Source organism: Artibeus jamaicensis, unplaced genomic scaffold (genome assembly GCF_021234435.1).
Source record: "Artibeus jamaicensis isolate MK-2021 breed Jamaican fruit bat unplaced genomic scaffold, CSHL_Jam_final scaffold_1964, whole genome shotgun sequence".
NCBI classification, from domain to species: Eukaryota; Metazoa; Chordata; class Mammalia; order Chiroptera; family Phyllostomidae; genus Artibeus; species Artibeus jamaicensis.
The window spans coordinates 37,939,945-37,965,130 of NW_026522030.1; the positions used below are offsets into that span (position 1 = coordinate 37,939,945).

The 25,186-nt window shown below is 48.5% G+C and overlaps 1 protein-coding gene across 3 annotated transcripts in view; it reads left to right on the forward strand.

The window, feature by feature from the left end:
• The window catches only part of APBA1 (amyloid beta precursor protein binding family A member 1), a 198,533-nt gene that overhangs the window by 128,149 nt on the left and 45,198 nt on the right, over nt 1–25,186 (forward strand). For all 3 annotated transcript variants that reach the window (XM_037157604.2, XM_037157605.2, XM_053656511.1), the window contains exon 2: nt 5,742–7,012. In XM_037157604.2, coding sequence (XP_037013499.2) covers nt 5,810–7,012 — 1,203 coding nt within the window. In that variant the 5' untranslated portion in view covers nt 5,742–5,809. The remainder of the gene's footprint in view (nt 1–5,741; nt 7,013–25,186) is intronic.

A 25,186-nucleotide genomic window follows, 5' to 3' on the forward strand; every position in this document is an offset into this window, starting at 1 on the left:
GGAACAGAAGCGGTGCCCCTACCAGGGAGATAAGCTTTGTCTCCTTAGTGGTTTATGGTTCGAAGGTCACTCACTCAGCCTTAGCCATGGGGGCGTTACAGCTTTTGAAACCAGGCAGGGCAGTTCCCAACACAAAAGTATAAAAACTTATATAAATGAAATCATGTTGTTCATTCTAGATTTTTCAGGAGAGAGGGTGGCTAGTATAGTCTCCTTTTCCCACTTCTCTGCCCCCATCTTGATGTGTTTTCCCAACACCTGTGTCACTATAAGCCCATGACTCCACTCCCCAGCACACAGTGCCCTTTGTGTGAACAACCTGGTATAATTCCTTGTGTTCTTTTTTACCTTGCATTTTGTCTTCAGTAAGACCCTTCTTCTAGAACTACTTCTGAATGTGTTAAAAGGAGAGTCAGCTGGGAATTCCTATCTCGACTACTTACGAACAGACTCACTGGTGTCCTTTACAGCCCTCCTTTCTATTAATCCCAAACCAGCACAAACCTCAGCTAACGTTGTGAGATACCTGGATTCAGCTGCTGACTTGTGAAATACTTTATTTCTAAGTGGTACACTGCTGTGGAATTCCCTCCCTTTGTTCCCTTCTCCAGTCTGGCTGTGGAACATCGCAGCACCAAAGGTCAGATGTGCTTCACTTCTGACAGCCTCGATTCCCTCACTGCTGCAGCCAAAATGCCCCAGCACCCCCTCACCCTGTTAAGTGGGGGCTCCTGCTGAGGCAACTGGCTGGCCTGTCTATGCTATGGCTCCAGCCTTTTGTAGAGGTAGAGGAATTTACTCAACTGGCTGCTCCTTCTCCTACTCTCAGCCTCCAGAGGTACACGGGTTATAATTGAGGACACTGATTGAATGATGGCACTCCTCTCTTAGGCTTTCCTTCCTAGGATGTTTCTGAGCTCATGAAATGCAGAATCTGTAAGAACCTATGATTCACAAAGGCCATTGTGGTTTCTGCTGTTGTTTTAACTAGGCTTCCTTTGTAGTTTGACCCTGTTTCTATTTTGCACTGATCACCAGGTATTATTATTGAAGCGGTCAGCCCTTGAGGGCTGGGACCATGGTTCAGAAACGTTTGTGTCCCCTTTGCCTTACACACTGCATGGTACATGTCCACTAAATGCCAACTGGACCAACACACTCAAATGTAGGAAAATGTTGGATCACTGGGGTTCTTTGAGCACTTAGGGCATCAGAAGGTGAACAACGTTTCATAGATGGATGAGGCAGCAGATTCAAGATGGAAAGACGAGAAGAGTTCTTCTCCAAAGGCTGAGCCTGCCGATGTCTAGAAGGACCCAGATACTGGGAGGAAATAATTGTTTTCTTTTTAACCACTAAAAATTTATTAACTGCCTACTGTGCACCCCCTGTGCTTGGCACTGGGGAATCAAGGATAAATGACAGGTCCTCTTTTCCCCAGGACTGCATATTTATAAGGAATTGTCACTCAGAATGACAGGTACTATGATAATGATACATATAATGATAGACAAGTACAGTGGGGACAAATGTGGGGTTAATCAGACTTTCTCACTCCCCTTCTTAAAACCCCCCACTAGCATGCCACTGCACTTGAAATAAAATCCAAATTCTCTACCCCGATGCACCAGGCCTTGTCCTGCCCAGTCCCTTCCCCTCTCTGCCCTCATCACCACCGCACTATCCTTCACTCACTTCACAAGCATTCTTTCTGTCCTTGAACACAGCCAGTCCCTTCTCAGCCCAGACCTGGCCCTCAGACCTTTTTCCTTGGCCTCCTGTTCCTTTATTATTCAGGCCTCTGTGCAAATACCACCTCCTTCGGCCACTATCTACATAACCCCCCTCCCTGTTACTTTCTGTGCCATTACCTTGTATTATTTTCTTCATGAACTTTTTCACTATCTGAAGTTATGTCATTCGTTTATGTCACAAGCATATGTTCACCGAAGAGTCTTTCCTCTAAGTCAGCTGGGCAGCTGCTTGGCTAGCTGCCTGCTGAGCATGCTGGCACCAGGGAATAGATAAGAGTCATGCAAGATAACTGTGCTATTCACGCAGTTTTTGTTGAATGCAGGTTCACTCAAAGGAGAACATCAACATATGTTAATATGCTATTCACACTCTAACAATCTAAGAGAAATATAACACACACACAGAGCAATCGATGGGGTGTAACAAACCCGAGTCCCAGAGTCTCAATCCGCAGGTCAGACAGACAGCGAGGTGGGTACGGGAGCCATCAGCATCTCACAAGGAAGAATGTCTGGAGCTAGGCGGGCAGCAAAGCACACGAAGTCCCCAGTGCAGCAGGGCAGAACCTCCAGCCACCGAAGCCAAGGGAGGTCGGTGTGGCGTGGAGCAGCACTCTGGTGTGAGGAGCACAGCGGCCTCGGCAGTTGTTTGAAACTACCTCAGACATACCCGAGAGTGCTGTACCCCACCCTTCTGGGTCTCTTGGTAAATAAGTGTCTTGGCATCCCCGATGACAAGTGGGGACTCTCCCCAGAGGCTGTCTATGGATGGTCCCACTCTGCAGACATGGATATTCTGGTCACATGTGCAGACATCTTAGGTGTGTCTCCTTGCTAGATGTGTCTTGTGTGACTTAGGTAGTTTCCCTCTTAAACCAAAGTATCATGGCTGACTGGAAGTCATCTTAGTTGACCTGAGTGACTCCATTTTCTTTTACATACTCTATGCTATCTTGATTGGATCAATGCCATTTTATTGGTCCTGCTCTTCACAGTTTATTAACATAATTATGTCTGTTTCTCCCTCCTTTCCATTCACCCCTCCAACCACTCACTAGAGTGGTGGGCTTCCTGAGAGCAGAGAAGTTTGTCTGGCTTGGTCACTGCTCCGTCCCAGTGCCTGGAACATTGCCTGGAGGCTGGCAGGTGTTCCTCATCAACAGAAACTCATCAAGTATGAACTTGCTCTGGGAAAGAGAAGCAGGTTCACCAAAGAAAAGTTATAGGTAAAGAATAGGCTGCGGCTGGGGGCGCAGTTAGAACCAGTGTCAGAACTCAGGGTGTCAGCATCCAGGGTGCAGGTTAAGTGTGGCGATGAGGCCTGAGGAGCCAGAGGACCCAAGGGTTTTGTTTGCCAAGAGCACAGAGCTAGACAAGGAGGTCAGACACTATTCTACTGGTCGATCACTCCCCAGGTGTGTGACCCACACAGTCACCCCACAGTGCCTGCATATCCTCATTTTTAAAAGAGCTGATGATACTCTATGAGGAGAATATAACGGTACTCTCTTCATAGGCTTGCGTGATCATTAAATGGCTCACTATGTAGAAAATGCCTAGTAGTGCCTGGTTTATAGTTGGTTAAGCATTTGTACTATGCTCTAGAGAAGACTTGCTGAGAAGTTTGGGAAATAGGGTTATGGGACTGAGATTTGTATTTTAGAAAGATCATCAGGCTGGCAGTGGAAGGCTGGACTGGAGAGGACTGAGAAATTAGTCAAGGAAACAATTGTGCAGTCAAGACGCACCAAGGCCAGGCAGTGGCGGTGGCATTGGCAGTAGCAGTGAGGAGAATGCAAGAGTTTATTAAGACAATGGCCTCAGTCCTCGGTTTGGGGAAGGAAGTGAGGCAAAGAGACAAGCAGGTAACGATTCCTGGATATGGGACTTGGGTGACTGGGTGGCTGGGGGTGGCATTCACCCCAACAGGAAACCTGGGAGGTGGGCGAGGTTTGGGAGCCAGGGCGGGGAGAGAGGGCGAGGAGGCCGGACGTGTTCGGCTGTGGCAGGCTGGCTGTGAGTGCTGTGGGGACTCCACATGCCGCCCCTCAGGGAAGAAAACTCGCCTCCTCCGTCGCAGTATGAACTCACATGCTAAGGAAGCACTGTACTTATGGGTAGTGAGGAAATGTTAGCGCTTAATATTTAGTGTTCATAATTTGTGCTTTTAAAGCAAATACACTGAGAGACATCTTTGTCCATATTTGAGGGTAGGGTTTGTTTGTTTGTTTGCTTTGTTTTGTTTTTAAGATTTCTATACATAGAATTACTGGAGTAAAAGTATGTTATTTTTTGGAAATTTTAATTCATCTTACCAAATTGCTTTTCAAAAAGGTTGTACCAATACATATTCTCGCAATAACCTGGGATTCTTTAAAAATAGCTTTAATATTCATTTGTAAATACTGCCTCTAAAATACAAATTTTCGAGGGTACGGGGAATGTACCTTATGGGGAGCAGTTACCTTACGTGCTAACTGTGAGCGTGACCACCGACGTCAGCTCCATCTTTCAAAGTTCCCATCTGCCTCTGTCCGAGGGAAATTCCTCAAATAAATGCTTGTTATTAAGTTACTTGTCAAAACCACAACCCACATGATATTCTTGAAACCATGGCAATAAGTGAAATAAAAACACTTCATGCATAAACACTCCTCTGAGGCTTTGGATGGGGGTGTAAGGAAAATGCACTCAGTGACTATAAACTACACTTTCCAAAGTACATTATTGTAACAGCGTTTCCCCCAAAGAACGGGTTTCTTTCCTTACCGTGATTTAGCGTGTGCACATGCACGGAAATCCCACTTCCTTTCCACTTCCTTTCCACTTCCTGGTGCAGAAAGCACCATCCACTGGTCAACTACAGTTTTAACACAGAATAAACTAAAACTTCTTTTTAATGCATGTAAGATAGAAAAACATAGTTTCACTGAAGACAAAGTTTGTTTAGCTCTACAAGTGATCCTCACGAACTGTTGGCCATTTGGACGCTTTGGGTGCTTGTCCCTGTATCTCTAGCACTGTCCACACACAGCTGACACCCACAGAGCAATAGGACCTGGGGGACTGTTTGGTTCGTTAGTGCCCCGCTCTGTGAGCACTAGCTTTGTATTTATCAGAGTTGTAGTACATAATACAGTTTTTACTGTTGTCTTTTCAGAGCGGCCTCATACAGGAAACACAGGTAGCCTGTTTTGGCCCATGTGTTGTATGGAATGTCTGCGGGGAGTGAGCTAGTCAGTGTTTCTTAAGTGTATTTGTCAGAACTCTGGCTTCTGGGTGGGGGGAAGCTTCCTAGTCAAATGAGTTTGGGAAACCCTGAATCCTGTATGTCCACCTCCTTGAGTATTCACAACAAACGGACAACTCTAAGTCTCTTCTCCCTGTGTACTCCCTGCTACAGGAAATGAGTCCAGTCTCCTATGTGGCCACCCGTGAAAAAATAGCCAGTAATGGCAGGCCCATGGCTCGCTGGTGGGGCTGAGAACCTCCCTCAGAGTGGCTGCTTATTTGTACTGATAGCAATGGCTTCAAAACATTTTTAGAGTTTTCTCCCCTTGAAATGTGAACAATCGTTTCTAAAGATATTTAGGACCCTAGTTGAGAGATGTATTCCTCAGCAGATGGAAAATGTGTCACTCGGCCCATTCAGTTTAGTAGTTCTCTTTACGCATCAGAAATGGAGCCTGAACGGTAAGCTCTCGGTGGAGAGCTAACACTCTCATGAGGCTCTCAGTGGAAGGGGTGGGGGGTAAGGGAGAAAGCCAGTAAGCAATTAAACAAGTAGATGTGTAATTACAAATTACAATACGACATACAAGGAAAATGAACTGGGTGCTGTCAGAGTGAGCTGAAATTTGCAATCATTTATTTTAATTGACCAAGATTCAGAAGGGATCAATAACAGCTGCTTTCATGGCCATCTTGGTACTCGGCTGGAGACTGCAGCCCCAACCACCTAACATGCCCCCCCCTTTGTTTTTCCAGCCGGGTGAGACAAAATGAGAGTGCAGTAAGCCGGCCCAGCCTCTCTCCCAGCCGTCCCGACGCCCACCATGAACCACTTGGAGGGGGCCGCGGAGGTGGAGGTGACCGAGGAGGCGGCAGGCGGGGAGGTGAACGAGTCAGTGGAGGCCGACCTGGAGCGCCCGGAAGTGGAAGAGGAGCAGCCGCCGCAGCAGCAGCTGCAGCAGCACCATGCGGGCCGCGCCCCGCGCGGGCGCCCCATCGAGGACCCCCAGGCCCAGCCTGGGCCGCAGGAGGACGAAGAGCGCGGGGACTGCCTGGCGCGCTCGGCCAGCACGGAGAGCGGCTTCCACAACCACACGGACACAGCTGAGGGCGACGTGATCGCCGCGGCCCGCGACGGCTACGACCCGGAGCGCGGGCAGGACCCGGAGGACGAGAGCGCCTACGCCGTGCAGTACAGACCCGAGGCCGAGGAGTACACGGAGCAGGCGGAGGCGGAGCACGCGGAGGCCACGCACCGCCGCGCGCTGCCCAACCACCTGCACTTCCACTCGCTGGAGCACGAGGAGGCCATGAACGCGGCCTATTCGGGCTACGTCTACACGCACCGGCTCTTCCATCGCGGCGAGGACGAGCCCTATGCCGAGCCCTACGCGGACTACGGGGCCCTCCAGGAGCACGTGTACGAAGAGATCGGGGACGCACCGGAGCTGGACGCGCGCGACGGTCTGCGGCTGTACGAGGAGGAGCGCGACGAGGCGGCCGCGTACCGCCAGGAGGCCCTGGGCGCGCGGCTGCACCACTACGACGAGCGCTCGGACGGCGAGTCGGACAGCCCCGAAAAGGAGGCCGAGTTCGCTCCCTACCCGCGCATGGACAGCTACGAGCAGGAGGAGGACATCGACCAGATCGTGGCCGAGGTCAAACAGAGCATGAGCTCGCAGAGTCTGGACAAAGCGGCCGAGGACATGCCAGAGGCCGAGCAGGACCTGGAGCGCGCCTCCACGCCCAGCGGGGGCCGCCCCGACAGCCCGGAGCAGCCAGCGCCGGCGGGGCAGCAGCGGTCGGCCGGCACCGCGGGCGGTGAGGCGGTGCAGCGGTACAACAAGGAGAAGAGGGACGCCATCTCGCTGGCCATCAAGGACATCAAGGAGGCCATCGAGGAGGTGAAAACCAGGACCATCCGTTCGCCTTACACCCCCGACGAACCCAAAGAGCCCATCTGGGTCATGCGCCAGGATATTAGCCCCACCAGAGATTGTGAGGACCAGAGGCTCGGAGATGGAGATGTAAGTACACGCGGGTTCCGGCCTGCTCCGGTTTGCGCGTGGTCGGCAGGGGAAACGGGTGCTGCGTGATCTTGTTTGTCATTGGAAAGTGATTTTATAAGCAAAATGGTCTGTGGGGGTGCTAAAAATGTGCGCACTGAAAGTCTCAAAAACAGCTTGCACTTAAGGACGAGTGAAACAATAGAGATAGGCTTCTAGAGAGCGGGATGACAGCTATGGATGGGGGAGGGAAGTTGGCGGGGAAGGGGTCCAGCCAAAAGGAAAAATGGACTCCTGGGACTTGGACAACGGTGTGGTGATTGCAGGGGGCAGGGGAGTATAAAGGGATTCAATAGGAATGGAAAATACAATTAAAATATTAAAGATAAATAGAAATAAAAAGCAGCTGGCCACCAGCAAGCAAGCAAGAAAGAACAGAACACAGGTGACTGGGAGTTAAAGTGTTGAATGCGCTCATCAGATCTTAGAGGTGTCGCTGTGAATCAGCGGTTCTCAAACTGCCCCGAGAGCACTTGTTCAGAAATGGAGTTTTAGGCGCACCCTCCACCCCTTGCCTCCCCACCCCCCTCTCTCATTTAGAAGGTCTAGGGTGGGACCTGAGAATTTGTATTTCTGATGTCAAAACAAAACACCGCAAGTCTTCATTGAATAAGGAGAGACTCTTGGAAAGGAGTATCCCCCGAGGGGAGGATGGTGCTATTGTAATGGGGAAGGGGTGGAGGGAAGGCTGGCAGTAGGAGGATCTCTGAGATCTGCAAGGGTCTGTAGGGGTAGGCTAAAAGGACAGGTATGAGGAAGTGGGAAGAAAGCTGGTTTGAATGCATTTGCAGATGAGAGAATGTTTTAACCTGAGACCAGCATAGTGTCAGGAAGGGCTGCTGTAGAGGAGTTGTAGACTGGCCAAAGTTCAAGGACCTGGAGGAAGGAGAGAAGCTTAACCAAAGATTGGTTAACCAGTACTTTGTTCTGATTAATCCAAAGTTCAGCTAATGGGAACGTGGAGGGTCTGTCTGGCTTTGTCCTCGGTAGACAAGGGCACCTACCTGTGAGTCTCATCTAAGTCATATGGGGTGGGGGGTTTGCTGCAGTAGGCTGTTGCCAAAACACAGAGGGTGGGGGGAGGCAGGGCACGGCTCTTAACCGTTGCTGTTTTCTGGGCTCACAGGGTTCAGGTGATGTTTGTCGCTGACAAGTTCCCAGGCGAAGCCCGTGCAGCTGGTCCCCGGACCAGAATGTAAGAACCACCGCTTTAAAGCAACCCCTGAGAGGTTTGAGACAGAGAGTGTGGCCTTTTCAGGGGAATCATTTTAGAGCCCTTTTCTGCCAGGAGTTTCTGCAGTTTTTACCCCCTTGTGCCTCAATGTGGCTTTGAGCAAGTGCTTAATTTTCCCTTCCAGTCATACCAGAGTGTCTTTTTCATGTCACAAAAGACATGTTTTTGGCTTTAAACTGAGTTGTGCTTCTTTGTGAAGAGGTACAGAAACCTGTTGCTGTCCCTGTCAACATTTTAGTTTTCATTTTTGAAATACGTAAGAAATTTGATAACATGGCAAGCTTGAGTGTTACAATCTATACAAAATAAATCAAGAAGATTAACCTTTGCCCCATTACCCAGTTATAACGATTCCCTTTCCACTTTGACTCTCACTTTCCCATTCTTTTTGAAAAAGTTTTAAGCAACTTCGATTAAAATGGGAGCTTCGAGTAAAAAAGGTCCAAGAGGTTCAATTCAATTTCATTTAATTCTTCATTTTACGATGGCACTAAGCTGCTTCTCAATATATCTTTGGAGTAAGAAACCGTTATTGGAAGCCGTTCATTTTACTTATACCAGAAGGGCTATGCGGGTCAGAGAGGTATCACTCACCTCCTCTTTCAGTAACAATCGACATTTGCTGTTAGCTGATTTTATCGCTGGCACCTTGAAGGAAAAGCTGGAGAACTGTTGGCCAAGGACCTGCATCCTCCCCAGCAAGGGGGCAGCACTGGGTCAGCCTCGTCCACGATGCCCTGTGCCTCACTTCTGTTTCCCAGGCTTCACATCCAAAAGGTCAAAACAGGTGTGCCCACAGGTAGACTTCCCTTTGACCTCTAGCTGTTTCCAGGCTCCTCCCAGCTAAGTGGGGAGAGTACAACAAGCATTTTGCACATAAAGTAGAAATGGAGCAGCTTTTCGAAAGTAGGGAGCTGGCAAGAGGCCTGGTTCCATACTCTTTTAGAAACTTGGAGAAGGCCATAGGAGCAAAGTCCTGATGCTGGCCTGGCCGCTCCTTCAGCTTTCTCCTGTGAAATGACCAGCTCAACCACGTGTTCCCAGCAGCCTCACGATGAACCCACAGCACAGCCTACACTGTGCAAGGCAGGAGGCTTGCTCTTACTCATTTATACTAGGACAACTTAACCCTCTCGTGCATCGTTTCACTCCAAAGGTGGAATTAATTCTAGAATGTTGGATGATGCTTTAGAAACCCAGACTCCCGGAAATTCAGCTTGATGCCAAGAAACTGGTGAGTAAAGCTTACTGGGTTATGAATAGTTAATACAAAGCAAAACCCCAAACCTAACCTGTGCTTTAAAATACTCCACCAGTTGGTTTTAAACCATTTGAATTTGGGGGTTGTACTTCATCCATCATGCCATATCTATAGGAAGGACCTTCATTTGCTACCTCTTTGATGGTATTGTGGGGGAGAAATATAAGTATATATGTTCTGTTGATTTCCACATCAGCATCAAAAAATACTTCCTGAATGCGCATTCCACACAGAAAATGGGAAGTACTGTTAAAAGCAGTGTGACCTGAAGTCTGTCTGGGAGGTACTTGTTAAAAATACAAATTATTGCCATTCCATTCTAAATCAGAATACCTGAGTAGGGCCCAGCAATCCGGGGTTTGGGGCTTTTTGTTTGTTTCCTGGTTTTGTTTCATTTTGCTTTGTAAATTCTCCCTGTGATTAAGCTTAAAAAAGATTAAGAACCACTGATTTAAAGGGGGAAAAGCTATCATCTAGGCAGTTCCCCATATGATGTCTGTGGATTTGAGCTCTAACTTTCATTAGCACACGTACAGTTTTAACAGCAGGGGCGTCCTGCTGTGGTCGTGGTCAGCAGACCTGGGGAAGTGACCCTGCAGTTCTTGGTACAAAAGCAGTGCATTCATTCGCCATTGGCATGACCGGAAGCTGCGGCGAAGCACATACAACACGTCCACGTTACCGCTGGCCAGGGATAACTACTGATAGCGAAATCTGCCTTGAGCAGTACTTTTAATTCCCTCAGAACTTGAGCATTCTTCTCTCCACTTGGGGCAAACTGGCTTTTGCTGCCTGGTGACTCGCACAGAATGCGAAAATAGGGTTGCTCATTAGCAAGAACTTACTGAACGCAGACTAGATGCTCAGCACTGCGGTGGATCATTGTTTTCTGAAAATTTAAAAAATACTAGTGCTTTGCCTCTAGTAGACTTTCTCTTTTTCCAGATAGGGGTTTGAAAATGGCCTAGTAATGCCCTGCTTGAAAAATATTGTTAATGAATGACCAGTTCTGAAAAGTTCCACAGCCCCCCCCCCCAATCTCATTGTAGGCGACAAATGCATTCTGAGTAGAGGACAAAGTCACGGCAGGATCAGAGACCAGCAGTAGCAGCACCCAGCGTTAATTGGAGGGTGTTGGCTACTTTGAGTGGTGTGTTCTACAGCTCGAAATGGTGTTTATCTCTGCTCCCTCTTAGAGCTACACCAAGGTAACAGTAAACATTTTCTTTAAAAATGTAAAGCCACAAGCACCAAGAGACAGGAAACAGCAGCAAGCTGAGAACAACAAAACTTTGGATCACTAAAGTGGCGTCTGGCCGTGGTGGACATTAGTGCTCCCCAGGATGTCCAGCTGTCCTTTTCTTCCTGCACGATGCTTCCTCGTCCCCTCGAAGTAGGCATGACCCATGCAATAGGAGCAGTAACAGGCAGAAGCCACTGAGGGCAGAATTTTCTCCCTGAAGCCTCATGTCAGAGCCTCTGTTACCACGGGTCCCAAGTGACCATGATGAGCAGGGCCCCCTGCTGACCCCGTGGACATGCCATGTGAGAAAAGAGTCCACCGTTGTTGTTTGCAGCCTTGGGGACCCGAATGGTTTGTTACCATAGACAAGGATCCTGATGGGTTTCTGTTTTGCCTTCCCTGCTGAGTGTCTGTAAGGATTTGTGCTGTGGACCCCCAAGATGGGCTTGGGAATTTGAGACACCAGATGCCTCAGGTGACGGGAGTATGGCTGGGAGAAAAGGACAGTCTGAAAGTCTGTCACAGGAGAGGTTGGATTCCAGATCCCTTGTGCAGCCCATGTGGCCCGGTGACAGCTCCTCCCCCGGCCACAGGAGACCAGAGGCTTGCTGTAAGGGAAGGGTGAACCAGGGAAGCGCTGGAACCGTGGACAGCAGCCACAGCTGAGGCTGGGCACGCAGAGCCTTGCGGAACACGGGGCCTGCTAAGCGGTGGGACTCGGGACACCTTTGAGGTCTGAGCTGTCAAACCTGGAACCGCCTGACCCCAGAGCCCAGGGCAGGTTAGAGTATTCCTCTCCGGGAGAATGGGCCCTAGAGAAGATGCCTACAGATGCTCCTGTCTGGGCGATTCCAAGCCTAATACCTGGGTCTCCATCACATCACCCCACAGTAAAGGTTACTGCCAGGTGTGGGCTTTTTGCAACACACTGTTAAATATACGTGGACATCCAAGGATCACCAGACATTTGAAAAACATCTCTAATGTGAAAGACAAAGTCACCAAAAACAAGCAAGTGAAAGAAAGAACTCAGAGAAGTAGAGGCAGCACTCAGAGCAGAAGGAAACTGTACGGCACTTACCGACGTCCTCCCAAAGGAAAGGGAAGCCGGGGAAGCCATTGAGTTAGGATCAGATGCCATTTAAAAATTTTTAAACAGTTTTTAACTAAAAAATATGACAGCAGAAATTTAAAAGTAACATTTTAAAAATACCCTTCAGTAGGAAGGTTAGAAGACAAAGAGGAAATCTTCAAGTGGAAGAATTAGGTCAAAAGGATGGAAAATAGTGGGAACATAGGAAAAAGGGAGGAATTATGAAAGATTGCGCCCTAGAATCAACCGACATGCGAATTCCTGATTAAAAGATTCCACTGGGTACCTAGAGCAATGAAACAAAAAAGACGCACAGAAATTTCTGAACACAGGGAGAAAGAGAATATCCCGTAGGCTTTTAGAAACGTAAACGCAGGTTACACATGATCAAGAATCACAGTGATGTTGGATTTCTCAAAAACCTGGGAGACATATACCCGGTCTCATTTCCAGTTAGGTGAGAAGGTGGACTAACAGTGTTTTCAGACATGCAGGGCCCCAGAAAAGGTCCCTCCTGTATAACCTTCCTCGGGAAGCTGCTAGACACTGGGAAATGGGCTCCAACATGGGAAAGAGACAGGGCCCCGCGGGATGCCAGGGAAGGAGACCCCAGGTGACGGCCGTGACGCAGGCCAAGGCAGCACCCAGTGCAGTGTGGCCTAGGAGGTCTCCTGAAAGAATGGAAAGGAGAGATTTCCTAATAGGATTGCACCGAGAGGACTCTTAGGTTGTTTCAGGAGCGTTGGGCATGAATTATTAATTAGTACACAGAAAATTAAACGAATGGAAAAACAATTCAGTTCTTTTTCTCACTAAAAACAACTGTTATACAGGCAAGAAATGCAATAATGCAATGTGTGTGTCTCAGCAGGGAAGGGCAAGTACACAGTCTTCAGACTACAAACACTGAATATTGATTACCCGGGAAGCGTAACATTGGGAGGAAAAGGGAAGGTGGAGCACAAAAGCAGTAAACCCTAGTCTTTTGTAGCAGAAGCCAAGTCTAAAATGGAAAGATCGGCGTGAGTGGTGTAAACATGCCACTCACAATTATCGTAGCAGATACCAGGAGAAATACTCAAAGACGTAAGGTTGGAGAGGAGTGGGGGAGAGGACCTTGGTGTTGGCCATGAACTAGGCAGTAATGTTTGACTTTTAAAAATACATTCTTGTATTTCTTTGGCCCTAAATTAAAATTATAAAAGAGTTGGAATCCATTTTTAGCGTTCACTCACTAGGCACAGGTATCCTTTCATCGTTACTATCTGTTTTCCTGAAGAAAAAAAAAACAGGCAAACACTTCTGTATGGTACAGGCACCGTTTTAGAAGAATGACTTTTTATTCACTGTAATACGATAAGATGAGTGTTCTGAGTTTCCATTTTAGTGTCATGCCGTGTTTGTGTGTGCGTATGGAGCGCACATGCTTCCATTTGGCTGACGTCACACACACAAAAGTGGAGGAGGGAGAAGGAGATTGGGGGGGGGCGTTCCCCCGGAGGCGAAGAGCCTTCCTTGGTGAGCAGGTTTGCACTTTGACAGTGAAACCCCGACGTGTTCTGGAGCTGTGGGCTTGAGAATGGGCTCCAGTTTGGAAACCCCTGAACACGTGTGGGAAGGATAGCAGGAAGACACCGGCAACTGCGGAGGTCCAACGCGGATGCAGACATTTCTGCTCAGGTTTGTATACTTATTTAGGTTCATGGTTTTGACTCTAAAAATTAAATGTTTTCAAGATGCCTTCCTTCCCCAGAGTACCTTTAATGGCCCATCCTGTAACCTAGGGTCAGCGATGAATTGCTGTGTCTCTGCCAGTGGAAAGTAATGCTCGACAGAAGAGAATTTAGTAGTCCCTAAGGACGACAACAGAAATGAGCCATTTTTTTCTAGGAACTGTGAGGGCCTGATGTGACCAGTGGAACTTTTTGAAGATGGAATGATCTGACTGTTGCAACTGCAAAAGGAAAAGCCTTGACCTTGAAATCCCTGTTGGAGAGCAGATAATTCCTTTCAATCATGAGGAAACAAGAGGAAATAGGAGAATGGGTGCTTCCGCTCTCTCCTCCTGGATGTGAAGTATTATCTCTGATTATTTTAACTCGCCTTCAGAGTTCTGCCTGTCAGTTCCGCTCCAGGCAGGCACTGTTTACAAGGCCCGGCAGGTGCCTCCCCACTGACACTAGTCCACGGCCGTGGCAGAATCAGCAGAGCAAACTCGTACAACGATCTGCCAGCAGACGGCAAGGGTTGCGATTACTTTGTGCTCCGTGGCATGAAAGTAAGTGATGGGAAAGATTGGGGTTTTTTTTAACCCCAGGCTCCAATTTTTCTCTTCACCTGATTCTGTTCCCAAGAGGAATCTTTCTCAACTTTTTAATGGATTGTCTCACTAGTCGGTGTCTATGCGAAACTGTGCCGAGAAGTGACAGGCCAGGCACCAGGGAAGAGAATGGACGATTTCTCCAGAGAGAATTTTACGATCTCTTTCTAGATGGAAGAACGGCATAGAGGACCGCAGTTTGGGTGTCTGACACGTGCTCTTAATAAGTTGGGGCTCAAGAAACTTCCCAGGAGTTTTTAGGAAAATTCTATCAGTTCCCCCCACTGTGCACTCCAGACATTTTTTGTGATGAGTGGACTGGGTTATCCAGGGGAGGAAGGGAAGGTGCAGGGAGAGGAACACATATATCAGAGATAATTGAATTCTGTATGTAACCCAATTAAATTCTGGGTCCATGTAGTCCTGGGGAATTCTGAAATGTGATTTATGTATAAACGTGATTATCTTCAAAATTAGAAGAAATACCCCCACTGAAAGTGCAACTGGCAACACATTCTTAATACAGAAATGTAGTTTCTCCAGCCACTTTCTTTAAAACAGTTTTCACTGGCACTTTCCCGAGAGCAGCCACAGAGAGGGTGTGGTTTCATTTCAACAAGGCCACCTCAGTCTGCTGGAGAGTCCCAACGGCACTTTCTCTCTCCTGATTTTTCCCTCATTGAGAAACAGGCTCCTCATTGCCTGCTCGGGATGCCCAGTCGGCCTGTGCAGTTGGCCAGACCGTGTTTCAGTGGGAACCCCCCAAACAGGTTAAATCAGACTGGGAATGGATCAGAGGAGATTGGGGGCCGACCTGGCCATTTTGACCTCAGTTTCCCAGATGGAATGGCTGCAAATAGCGGGGTCATGTGACCCAGTAGCCTTGGCTGGCTCATCACCATCTTTAACATGTTTCACAGAGCTTTAGAGGGCACGTCATTTTGGATGTCTCATGCCCTTTGTCGTAGGCAAAAATCAGGAGAGTCCCCCAGGAAGTAATAATTCCAGGTATGTCTAGGCAGCCCCCACCAGACTGAGACCATATAGCTCCCTTGGCATGTAAGGACCACCCCCCCCACACACACACACACAGAGCTTACTCACTGACCTTGGACTTACAAATTCAAAATCTACTTCTGCTCATCCCCACCTACCTCCATACCACACTTCTTACCACACTGGCTCTCCCCTTCATCCGGATCACGTCCCATCATGCAATACAATCAGGGCCCTGCTTTGAATGGAGACATCCCAGGGCTACAGATTTCATGACTGGCAACTCTGGAGGTTGGATCTTGGCATCAGTGTTTCTGAGGGCCAGTCAAAATCAGTAACCACCAACTTAAACTGTGCACCCCAGCTGAACGCTTGATTCTTTAGTGTCTTGCTATCCACTTGTCTTACATGCATTAGCCTGTTGCCTCTCCAATTCATTGTCAGTCTACTGAAGGCACAGTGTCTTATTCTCCTGTACTGGAGCAAGGCACACAGAGCTGATGCTCAGTAAGCAGTCATTATATGTAAACACCTGCCCTACAGGTGACCTGCTGCGGTTACCTTGAGTTGGTCACCTGCTGTCTCCCATGGTTTCAGTTTTCCCATCAGTAGAATGAATTATTAGATTGATCTTCCAAGACGACTGTGGGAGAAAGTGGCTTTGCAGATACTGAGTTCTCTATGAAAATGCGAAGGAAGAATCACAAGTTTGGTGTATTTGTTACTCAGTAGGCCAAACTCACTTATATTTCGAACTGATCAATGACAAACTGAATTAGGGGGAGTTGGTCGTTAGCACCCCTTCCTCTCCCTCTCCAGGCTGGTGTTTCCTTTCTACCCTCCCCGTAGCTCAGAGCCCTCCCAGGCTTTTACTGCCCTGCCAATCCTGGTGACGCGCTTCGAATGACCGAGCTCTCCACTTCCACCTTAAGCAGCAATATACTGTCAGCCTGTTTTCCAGAGCTGATCTAATTAAGTCAAACAAAACTGCTAATTAGTGATAATGGCAGCATGCGTGACCCCCTTCAGATAACATTTACCTTTTATTGACATCTCCAATTTTAAAGACCAATTGGAGAAAGTATTCTGAGGCAGGAAACCAGCTCAGCACTCACACTTCTTAGTCAGAAATCAGCCACTCCCTTGCTGAGAAGGAGCTGTTGTCAAAACCCTGGGAAGTGAGGGCCTGATGTTAACACCTGCCTCACTCATCATGTACCTCACTTCTGCACCCACCTTAAAAAAAAGTTTCAAAAAGATGTTGTAAAGAGGGCAGAGGAACCTCCCTCCTTCATCTGGGCCTTCATTTCCTAATGTCGCCTCCTCCCTGCTCTCGCTCCCTTTCCCCCTGCCCTGAATTCACCATCAGCCTACATGTTGTTGTTTTATTAACCGTTGCTGGGAAACTGTTGACCAAGATCAAGTTCACATGCTAATTCATTAAGACTTATTAGCAGCATTTTATCCTGTTGACCTTGGGGTTGTGTTGTCAAACCTAAAAGGGTAAGTAAAAAGAACTGTTGGAGGATTCTTTTTCCGTGAAAGACTCCTCGTAAGGTTCTCTGAGTTGAGAGATTTCCTTCTGTGGACGCACCCTCCTCGGGGAGTTCCAGCCAGCCCTAGTGTGTCCAGGATGTGGACAACAAGAGATGAAATTGGAATGGGATCTGAACTCAAGCAGACGGACATTCGAATGAATTTAAGTGGTGCTGAGGCACAGTTCCCCCAAGTGGATCCGGGACAGTTAGCTCCGTCCTGTGTCCGCTTGAGCCTGAAAAGGACTAGACTCCATGCATCCTTGTCTCAGACTGTTCTCCTGGCCTCCTGTGGAGGGGTCCCAGTGTTGGCTCGGAAACCTACTTTGTTCTCTTCTATGGCTCAGACTTTGCATAAAAAAGTCGGCTGGCCGACCATCCGGGTCAGCATGCCAGGAGCTTGTCCAGAAGCATAACCTTAGAACCAAGGGATCCACTGTCAGGACAGCTGAAATCGGCCCTTCTGTGTGTCACCAGGCAGACCTCAGAAACTGATAGAACACCCCTCCTTAGATGAGTCAATGACATCAAAGGAATAACATGTATTCTCAGCCACCCACCATGCACAGCACTGTAAAGTGATTGGGTTGAGTTGTTACCATTGTTACATTGAACAGTCGTTCTGCTGACAAGGCTTTTGGGTTTAAGCGACACCAATTACCTATAGGACATTGTCTGTGAGTAAGAAGTAGGGCCTGACCACGGAGTTCTGCTGTTCATCATTTTGTCAGTGAACCAGAGGGAATTGTGACTACTGTCCTGGTTACAAACCGAGAGTCTGTCTCGCAATTTATCACCCACTCATTCATGAAGTATTCCAAGTTCCTCCAAAAATCAGGCACTGCCCAGGACCCCAGGGACAGAGCAGCAACCGAGATTCAGGCTCTGGCTAGAATAGACACGGGCCCTGCCTGGGCATAGTCTAAGATCTACTCCAGGCTAGTCCGTTGTTGAGCCCTCAGCCAGACCTCCAAGCGTCCCCTGCCCCTGAGGTGTTCATCTGAAGCCTTATTTGGTGTTTTATCTGTAGTTATCTACTGCTGCGTAACAAATCGCCCAGAACTGAGTGGCATAAAACAAGCCACACTGAATTCACACTGTCTCTGTGGTCCGAAATCTAGCTGGCATGGCTTAACTGGCTCTCTGCTCTAGGTTCTCTCAGAGGCCACCAGCAAGGTGTCAGTGGCCTGTGGCCTGTGGCCGTCCTAGGGCCCTTCTGGAGAAAGACCTGCTCCCGAGCTCATGTGTTCGTTCAGACCCTCAGGGGCTGTTGGACTTCCCAACTGACAGTTGGCCAGAGGCATCCTTGGGTTTTCACCACATGGACACGCTCCCACGTGGCAGCTCACTTAATAAAGTGTGCAGGACCAGAAGACCATGGTGTCTGATAGCAAGAAGGAAGTCACTGTCCTTCGCACAAGGGCCTGAGTACTGGGAGGTGGAGACCAGTGAGCACATCCGAGGAGCCTGCCTATCATGTTGGGCATCTGTCATTGCCTTTGCCAGCAGAGAGCTGCCGGGCTTAAAACCCGAGGACAGAGCAGCTGCTGGCCTTGTCAGCCATTCCCAACTCCAGGGCTGTCTTTATTTTGTCTGGCTGAGAGTAGGCAGATCTGCAGACTCTGAAACGACAGGCAGAGTGAAGCCAAAGTGGTGAAAAAGGGAGCAGGTGTGTGAGCCAGCACAGAGATGGGGCAGGTGGCGGCGTCCGAGGGAGCTGGGGCTCAGAAGGGCCTGTAGGAGTGGGAAAGACGAGGGGTTGTCCTGAAGGAACAAGCGCATCCATGTGCACTCTTCATAAGAAGGATTTTAACTGTGTTCTCAAGGAACTGCCAGTGTCAAAGGAATTTGCTGTAAAGACTCATTTGTAAGCTATGGCAGAACTTTTCAACCAGAGCACTGATGATCTCCCAGAATTGTGGGGATGGGGCAAACTGGGCTCCCCCGGCATTTTGCCTTCACTCCCAGCAGCCTCTCTGGGGCCGCAGAGCTTCTCCAGTTGACATGTGCCGTGACCCACAAAAGGTTGAGAGACACAGAGTTAAGAGGTCTTAACGGTGCAGGGAGAACACCAGAGAACAGGGCCAGAGGCCGGCCGTCATCTTGATGTCTCGGCCTCTCCCTCAGGTGTGGACCCTGTTCCTGAGGCTCCCATCTCAACCACCTCCTCGTGGCAGTGAAGTTTTCCATCCTGGGTGTTATCCATTATTGATGAGGCACGGAGAAGGCAGCGGTGAATAATTAAAGAGGTTTCAGGTGCCGACTGAACATTAAAGGGAAGGAAAGAATTCTGAATTGTGACTCCAAAGGGACACTGTGTGTAGATGCTTTCTATAACCTTCCAGAAGGCCTAGCAGGGTTTTTATGGCGTGTGTGTGTGGTTTTCTTTTGTGTGTGTGTTTTTGTTTTGTTTTTTTGCAGTCTCTCTGGCGATGTTGAGTCTGTGTGTGATGATGGCTCTCTGATTAATAACTGAAAAAATTACAAGCTTTCCAGAGCAGCAGCGAAGGTTATAATGGCTTCAGCCTGTCCTGAGTGGTTCATGAATCCAAACCACATTTTCAGAGTGATAGTGGGAGACATAGCTTCGCCCATGGGCTGGGGAGAAATAAACGTTAGGGGATGTTCAATCCAGGTATTTGAGAATCAACACTCAGGGATTTTCCTGTCTTTTAAATAATAAATGGAAAGAAGAAAGTGTTTTGAGAGTTGCCCAGTGGTATAAAGTAGGAGGAGCACCTCCTGCCTGCCCTGCTCACCGTGTCGAAAAAGGCGTTCTTGCGTGGGGGCACCGGGCGGCCCTGAGTTGTGGTAGGGGCGGCCCGGCCACCAGCGAGGCGGTCGGAAACAGCAGTGCGAGTGGGGTGCACACAGGCGTGCCTGAGGGCCTCCCTCTGACCCTGCCCCCACTCTGGCCTGCAGCTGTCCGCAGCACTGGAAATGGCCCGCGAGCACGGGGAAGTTTTCCAGCTGTCAGTTGTTCAAGTTCTTTGCTTCTTTTTTTCCTGCCCTTTGATACTATCACAACTCATTAACTATGCAAGTGGACTCAGGCCTGTCAGCGTGCCTGGTGGACACTTTGGTGAGAGAAGGCTGAAGCCGTTGATTGGGACGAGTCTCCCGGATGTCCTGTGCCTTTCATCTTTCACGCATCCCCACACTCTCCATTGCCACAGATCTTTAAGAGACGGATTCACTCTGGGAGATCTCTCTGTCTGCCTCCTGTCCTCTGCTTTCAGAACAACCCTGCCCACCTCAGGTTCCCTCCCTGTGTATTTCTTTTTAAGTAATTAATTTATTTTTAAAATTATTTTTCAACTACAGTATTCTGTCTTTTACTCCCATTCCAGCCCACCTCCCCTGTGCTCCCCACCTCCCTCCCCTTTCCATCCGTATTTCTTGACCTTCCTCTAGTCTGCGGAGGACCAGCAGATATGGTCCAGCTCTTGAACCCAGTTTGGGATTCCTCGCTGGTTTGGGTCACGCCATGCTCACCCCGGGGGCAGTTTTCTTCTCTGTGTTCGTGTGGCTGGTTTGTTTGCCCCTTATTCAGATTGTAGTGCAAGGATGTCAGAGGCACTTGGCACACGTGAGGAGGTGGCGAGGGGCCACCTCCAGCATCCCATGTCTCCAGAAGCCCAGGTCCTGCTGGCCACAGTGCTCTCTTAAAATGCTCAGGTGCATTCTAGCACGTGTCCCGAGAGAGCATCTTCTTCACAACTCCTGCCCCCTCCTTCCACATGAGCTGGGTGCTTCTTATTCACAAGTTCTATAAACATAGCAGAGTTTAGATGTGTGAAAGTTTCTGGTAGCACCTCAGAACCAGGTTTATTTTCCCCAGAAATAGTAGGTGTCGTTGCCAGAAGGGGTAGGCCAGGCCCTCGGGAGGAGCATCAGCTGAGGATGATCCACCAGTCACACGTGACAGGCTGCGTGCGCCGTTCGGGCGGGGAGGGGTTCGTGTGGACGGGTCACGCGCCCCGGGAGGTGGCACAGCTCCTGTTACAGCTGCATTATTGACTGGGGCATCTAACACCACTGGGAACAGTCCACCAGACGGGCACTGAGGGCAGGAGCTGGGCTCGGCTCACAAGGGGAGGCACCGGAGCTGGCCCTGCTGCCCCAGAGCACCTGTGAAGATGGAGAATTTTTGGATGTACCAATTCGAGTGCCAGGAAGACGAGGTAGGTAGACCTGCAGGCTTCAGAGCAACGTTTACCGCTTTGCCTTTTCTTCTGCTAGTCCCGTCAGGTTGTAAATCGTTCTCTGTGTTTCCCTCAGTGGTAGCAGTACGTGAACAGAACTGGAAAAGGCCAGGAGAGTGGGCAGATTCCAGGATGGGAAGAATGGAATCAGGTTTGCCTGTTGCTTGAAGTCCCAGATAACCTGCGGGGAGAAAGGGCCGATCACTTAGAGAGACGCCATGCCCTTCACTTTCCCCGCAGCAGCACTGGGTGCTTCCTGTCTGTGTTCTGATATGGAGGCCAGTTCCTGGCACGGCAGAAACTGCTTTGCTAGTACATGAGGTGATGGGCATAATGTGCCCTGCATCGTGCCCGGCACGTCGAAAGCCCTCCTTAACTGTTCCTAGCTGGTACTGCGTTATTACAGGAAACAGTTTGCCTCTCTTAATACAAACTAAGTGACATGGGTTGTCCCCCCGAGGGTCCCAGGTCAGGTGGCCAGGGAATGAAGGTGCAGGGAGAGCCTCAGGAATCGAATGGCCCTAGAGGGGGGATGAGGAACAGACTCCCTCGTTTGTCCATCACAAGTTGTAATGCATTTCAAAGAAATAGTCGAGGCTGTTTCAGAGCAGAAAGGATAGCCTGTGTTTGTGGATCAGTTTTGCCGAACTGGTCATCTCACCTCACAGTGGTGACTCTGGTTCACAGTTAACCAGTTGGTTTTGTTTATGTGCGTCTTCATGTAGTTGTTTGTTTGTTGCCCTTGAGAACACGGCTTCATAAACCTGGAGCCCTTTTGATGGTGATACAGTGAATTATCTGTATGGAACCCCACAGTGAAAGCAGCCTCTCTTTGAGATTGCTGCCGTGTCAGGCTGTCTCTGAGGTTCAGGGTGGTGCGCGACCTCATGCCGCGGCCCTCCCGTGGGTTTAACGGACGTGGCCTGGGAACGGGACTGTTCTCCCTGTGGGACAAGAGAGAATGGGAAGAACTAGAATATTTTAACTGACAGTTACCTCAAATGTTCTGTTGGTATTAATTGAATTCATTATAAACGTATGTATAAAACACTCCATTAGTCCCAGGCTATTATCATTTTAGTAGCATAATTATGCCCCTTAAATGCCTATGTTCACTTTCCTACTTCTCCACATTAAAGAAGTATAAATGTGCATTGATAATATAGTTTGAACTGAGAGCAAATAATTATGGATTTTTAAAGCAGTTTCAAGTTTCAGAAGCACAAACATCTTGGAGCAAAGCAAAACTAATCATATATTTGGGTTTTTAAAAATAATTCTAAGATGGAATAAAGTTAATTTAAAACAGCTAAGATCAGTGAGTTAAACAATGCATATTTAATTTATAAAAAGGATAAAACTGGATAAACCAATATGCATAGGGGGAAAGCTACTCGAGGACAGCAGAGCTACAGAAGCCCCACACGGTCCCCAAAGGAGACGTTTACCCGAGAACTGAAGTGCGAGCCGTGGTCCCTGGCTCACCACCCGTGAAATTCCATGCAGAGGAGGGAATGGAACCAGAATGTTCAGGCGAGGAAGGGATGGAGCGAGTGCTGGATTACAGTCCACGTGAAATGCCACCTTCGGGAAGGCTCGTTCCTCCTGTGTCCACACTGCTTTTCTCATCACACGAGAAGGCACGATTTGCAAGCAGCATCTGCCACAGGAGGGGGGCAGACCACGATGGAGAACGAGTGCGGAGGATCCCACCGTGGGCAGCTGCCTGGACGGACCAAGAGGGTGTGATGCTCAGTGAAATCAGTCAGTGAAAGAAAAACGCCATATGATTTCACGGGTATGTGGCATCTGAAGAACAAAATGAGTGAATAAACAAAACGAATACCGGCTCATAGACGTAGATAGAAACCGGTAGTTGCCAGAGAGGAGGGGGGTGCGGGACTGGGTGAGAGAGGTGAAGGCGCTAAAGGCACAAACGGGCAGTTACACAATAGTCATGGGATAGAAAGTGCAGCGCAGGGAATGTGGTCAGTAGTACTGCAGCGAGTCTGTGCAGTGCCAGTTGAGGGACTGGAAATAATCAGGGGACCCCTGGGTAAAGCATGTGATTCTATAACCACTATGCCTTGCACCAAAACCAATCTAAAATAATATTGAAAGAAAAATACATTAAGCCCTGACCAGTGTGGCTCAGTTAGTTGGGCACCATCCCGCAAAGTGAAGTCGCCAGTGTGATTCCCAGTCAAGGCACGTGCCTGGGTTGCAGGTTAGGTGCCCAGTTGGGGTGCGTGTGAGAGGCAGCCAATCGAGGCTCATCTCCCACGACAGTGTTTCTCCCCCTCTCTTCCTCCCTTCTCCCCTCTCTAAAAATAAATAAATAAAAATCTTTAAAAAAATACATTAGTACCTAAGAATTAAGTAATGCTGTTATTGAACATTTGCATTTAAAAAAGAAGAACCAGTGAAGAGGACCCTGAGCTACACGTGGGTGCACACACTCACATGAGCTACACGTGGGTGCACGCACTCACATGAGCTACACGTGGGTGCACACACTCACATGAGCACCACGGGCAGCGCTGCATGTGTGCAGAAGCTACTCTGTGCACAAACCTGTCTTGTGTTTTCTTTTCCTCTGATACCAAGTGTCGGTGGCATGTATCCTCCCATATCTTCAACACACTACTCAACTCCTGTTGTATATTTCATGGGAAACCCTGTACTAAGCCCTTGGAGAAGAAAGCGTGTAAATTAATCATAAATTCTGCCCTTAATGGTGCTTGTTAAAATAGCATAATTAAAATATATTATAAATATTATATAGTATTATACTTTTCTAAACTACAAAGGAAAAGTGATGCATCATAAGAATGGCACAGATAAAATACAAGCGGTTCTCCCAGGGGGCAGATTCCTTTCACCTAAGAATTGGAAAGATTTCATGGAAGAAGCAACCTCTGAAATGGGCTTGCGGAGGCTCGTGGCCAGGTGGGGTCCAAAGGAGGGTAAACAGAGGCACTGAGCTCAGTTTCCAGGGAACAGAAAGGAGTTCCGTCGGCTTGACAATAGAGAGCGGGAACGAGGAGGGAGAAAATGGTCAAGAAACTGAGGCCACACCCTGGAGTGCCTTCAGTGCCAAGGTAAAGAGCCTAGGATTTATTCTGTAAGCAAAAAGAAACCACTAACAGTTTTGAAGAGAGGAATGACTTGCTCAGAGCTTGTAAAAACTGTTTAAAAGGGAGAATTAAGAGGTACTTAATGCAAAGTCTCTGGCTGTCAGTTTGGGCTGCTCTAATAAGATACTATGGCTTAAATAACAAATTTATTAAGTGGATGGCTTAAATAACAGAAATTTATTTCTCACAGTTCTGGTGCCTGGGAAGTCTGAGATCAGGGTCCAGCATGGTCAGCTTCTGGTGAGGACCCTCTTCCTGGTTTGCAGATGGCCGTCTCCTTGCTGTGTCCTCACATAGCAGAGAGAAAGGAAGCAAGTTCTCTCCTGTCTCTTATAAGAGCACCAACCCCATCGTGAGGGCTCCACCCTCTTACACCAGTTGCCTCCCAAAGGCCCTACCTCCTGACACCATCCCACTGAGGGTTAGGGTTTCCATGTGTGAGTTCCAGGGGGGCGCAAACACACAGCCGATGACCCTGGTGAAGAAGGTTCGTGGGCTCTTAGTGCTGGGGCTCCTGTAGTGTGTGAGTGGCTGGTTAATCAGGTTCCATGAGTTTTTCCATATTGGTGACATTACCACAATAATTCAGTCCCAGATAGACTTGGTAAAACTGTGTAATTTTTAAAGAATTATTTTCCCTTACTCTTTATTGCAGTGAAAGTTTTCTCACTGAGTTTCCTGGGAGGAAAGGGACCAACCTGTACTGAACCCATCAAGGTTGGCTAGAGCCGGCTGGGGTCTTTAACCAGGTGACCTAAATTGGTGTGTCGCGGACATACATGCCATGTCACAGATTAATACTAGAACAAGGGGTGCCTATGCAGGTTCTCTTTTGTCAGTCAGTCTCTGTAACAGCATCACCCTCACCACCCACAGTCCAGGACGCCGTCTTGAGTGGCAGGCAGTGGCCGGGCCAGCAGTTGCATAGGCCCATTGCGTGTACTGCCCTGTCTTAGCTCACAATGAGCAGTTACTCCCAATATACCAGCAAGAGCCTTGGGGCTTATAAACTAATTTAGAGTCTTTGTGGTATGATTTTATAGAGCCCGTGGTGTGCTTTTTAATTTTACCCATGAATAAAATTTTACTAAGAAAGGAAACAAGAAGGTGA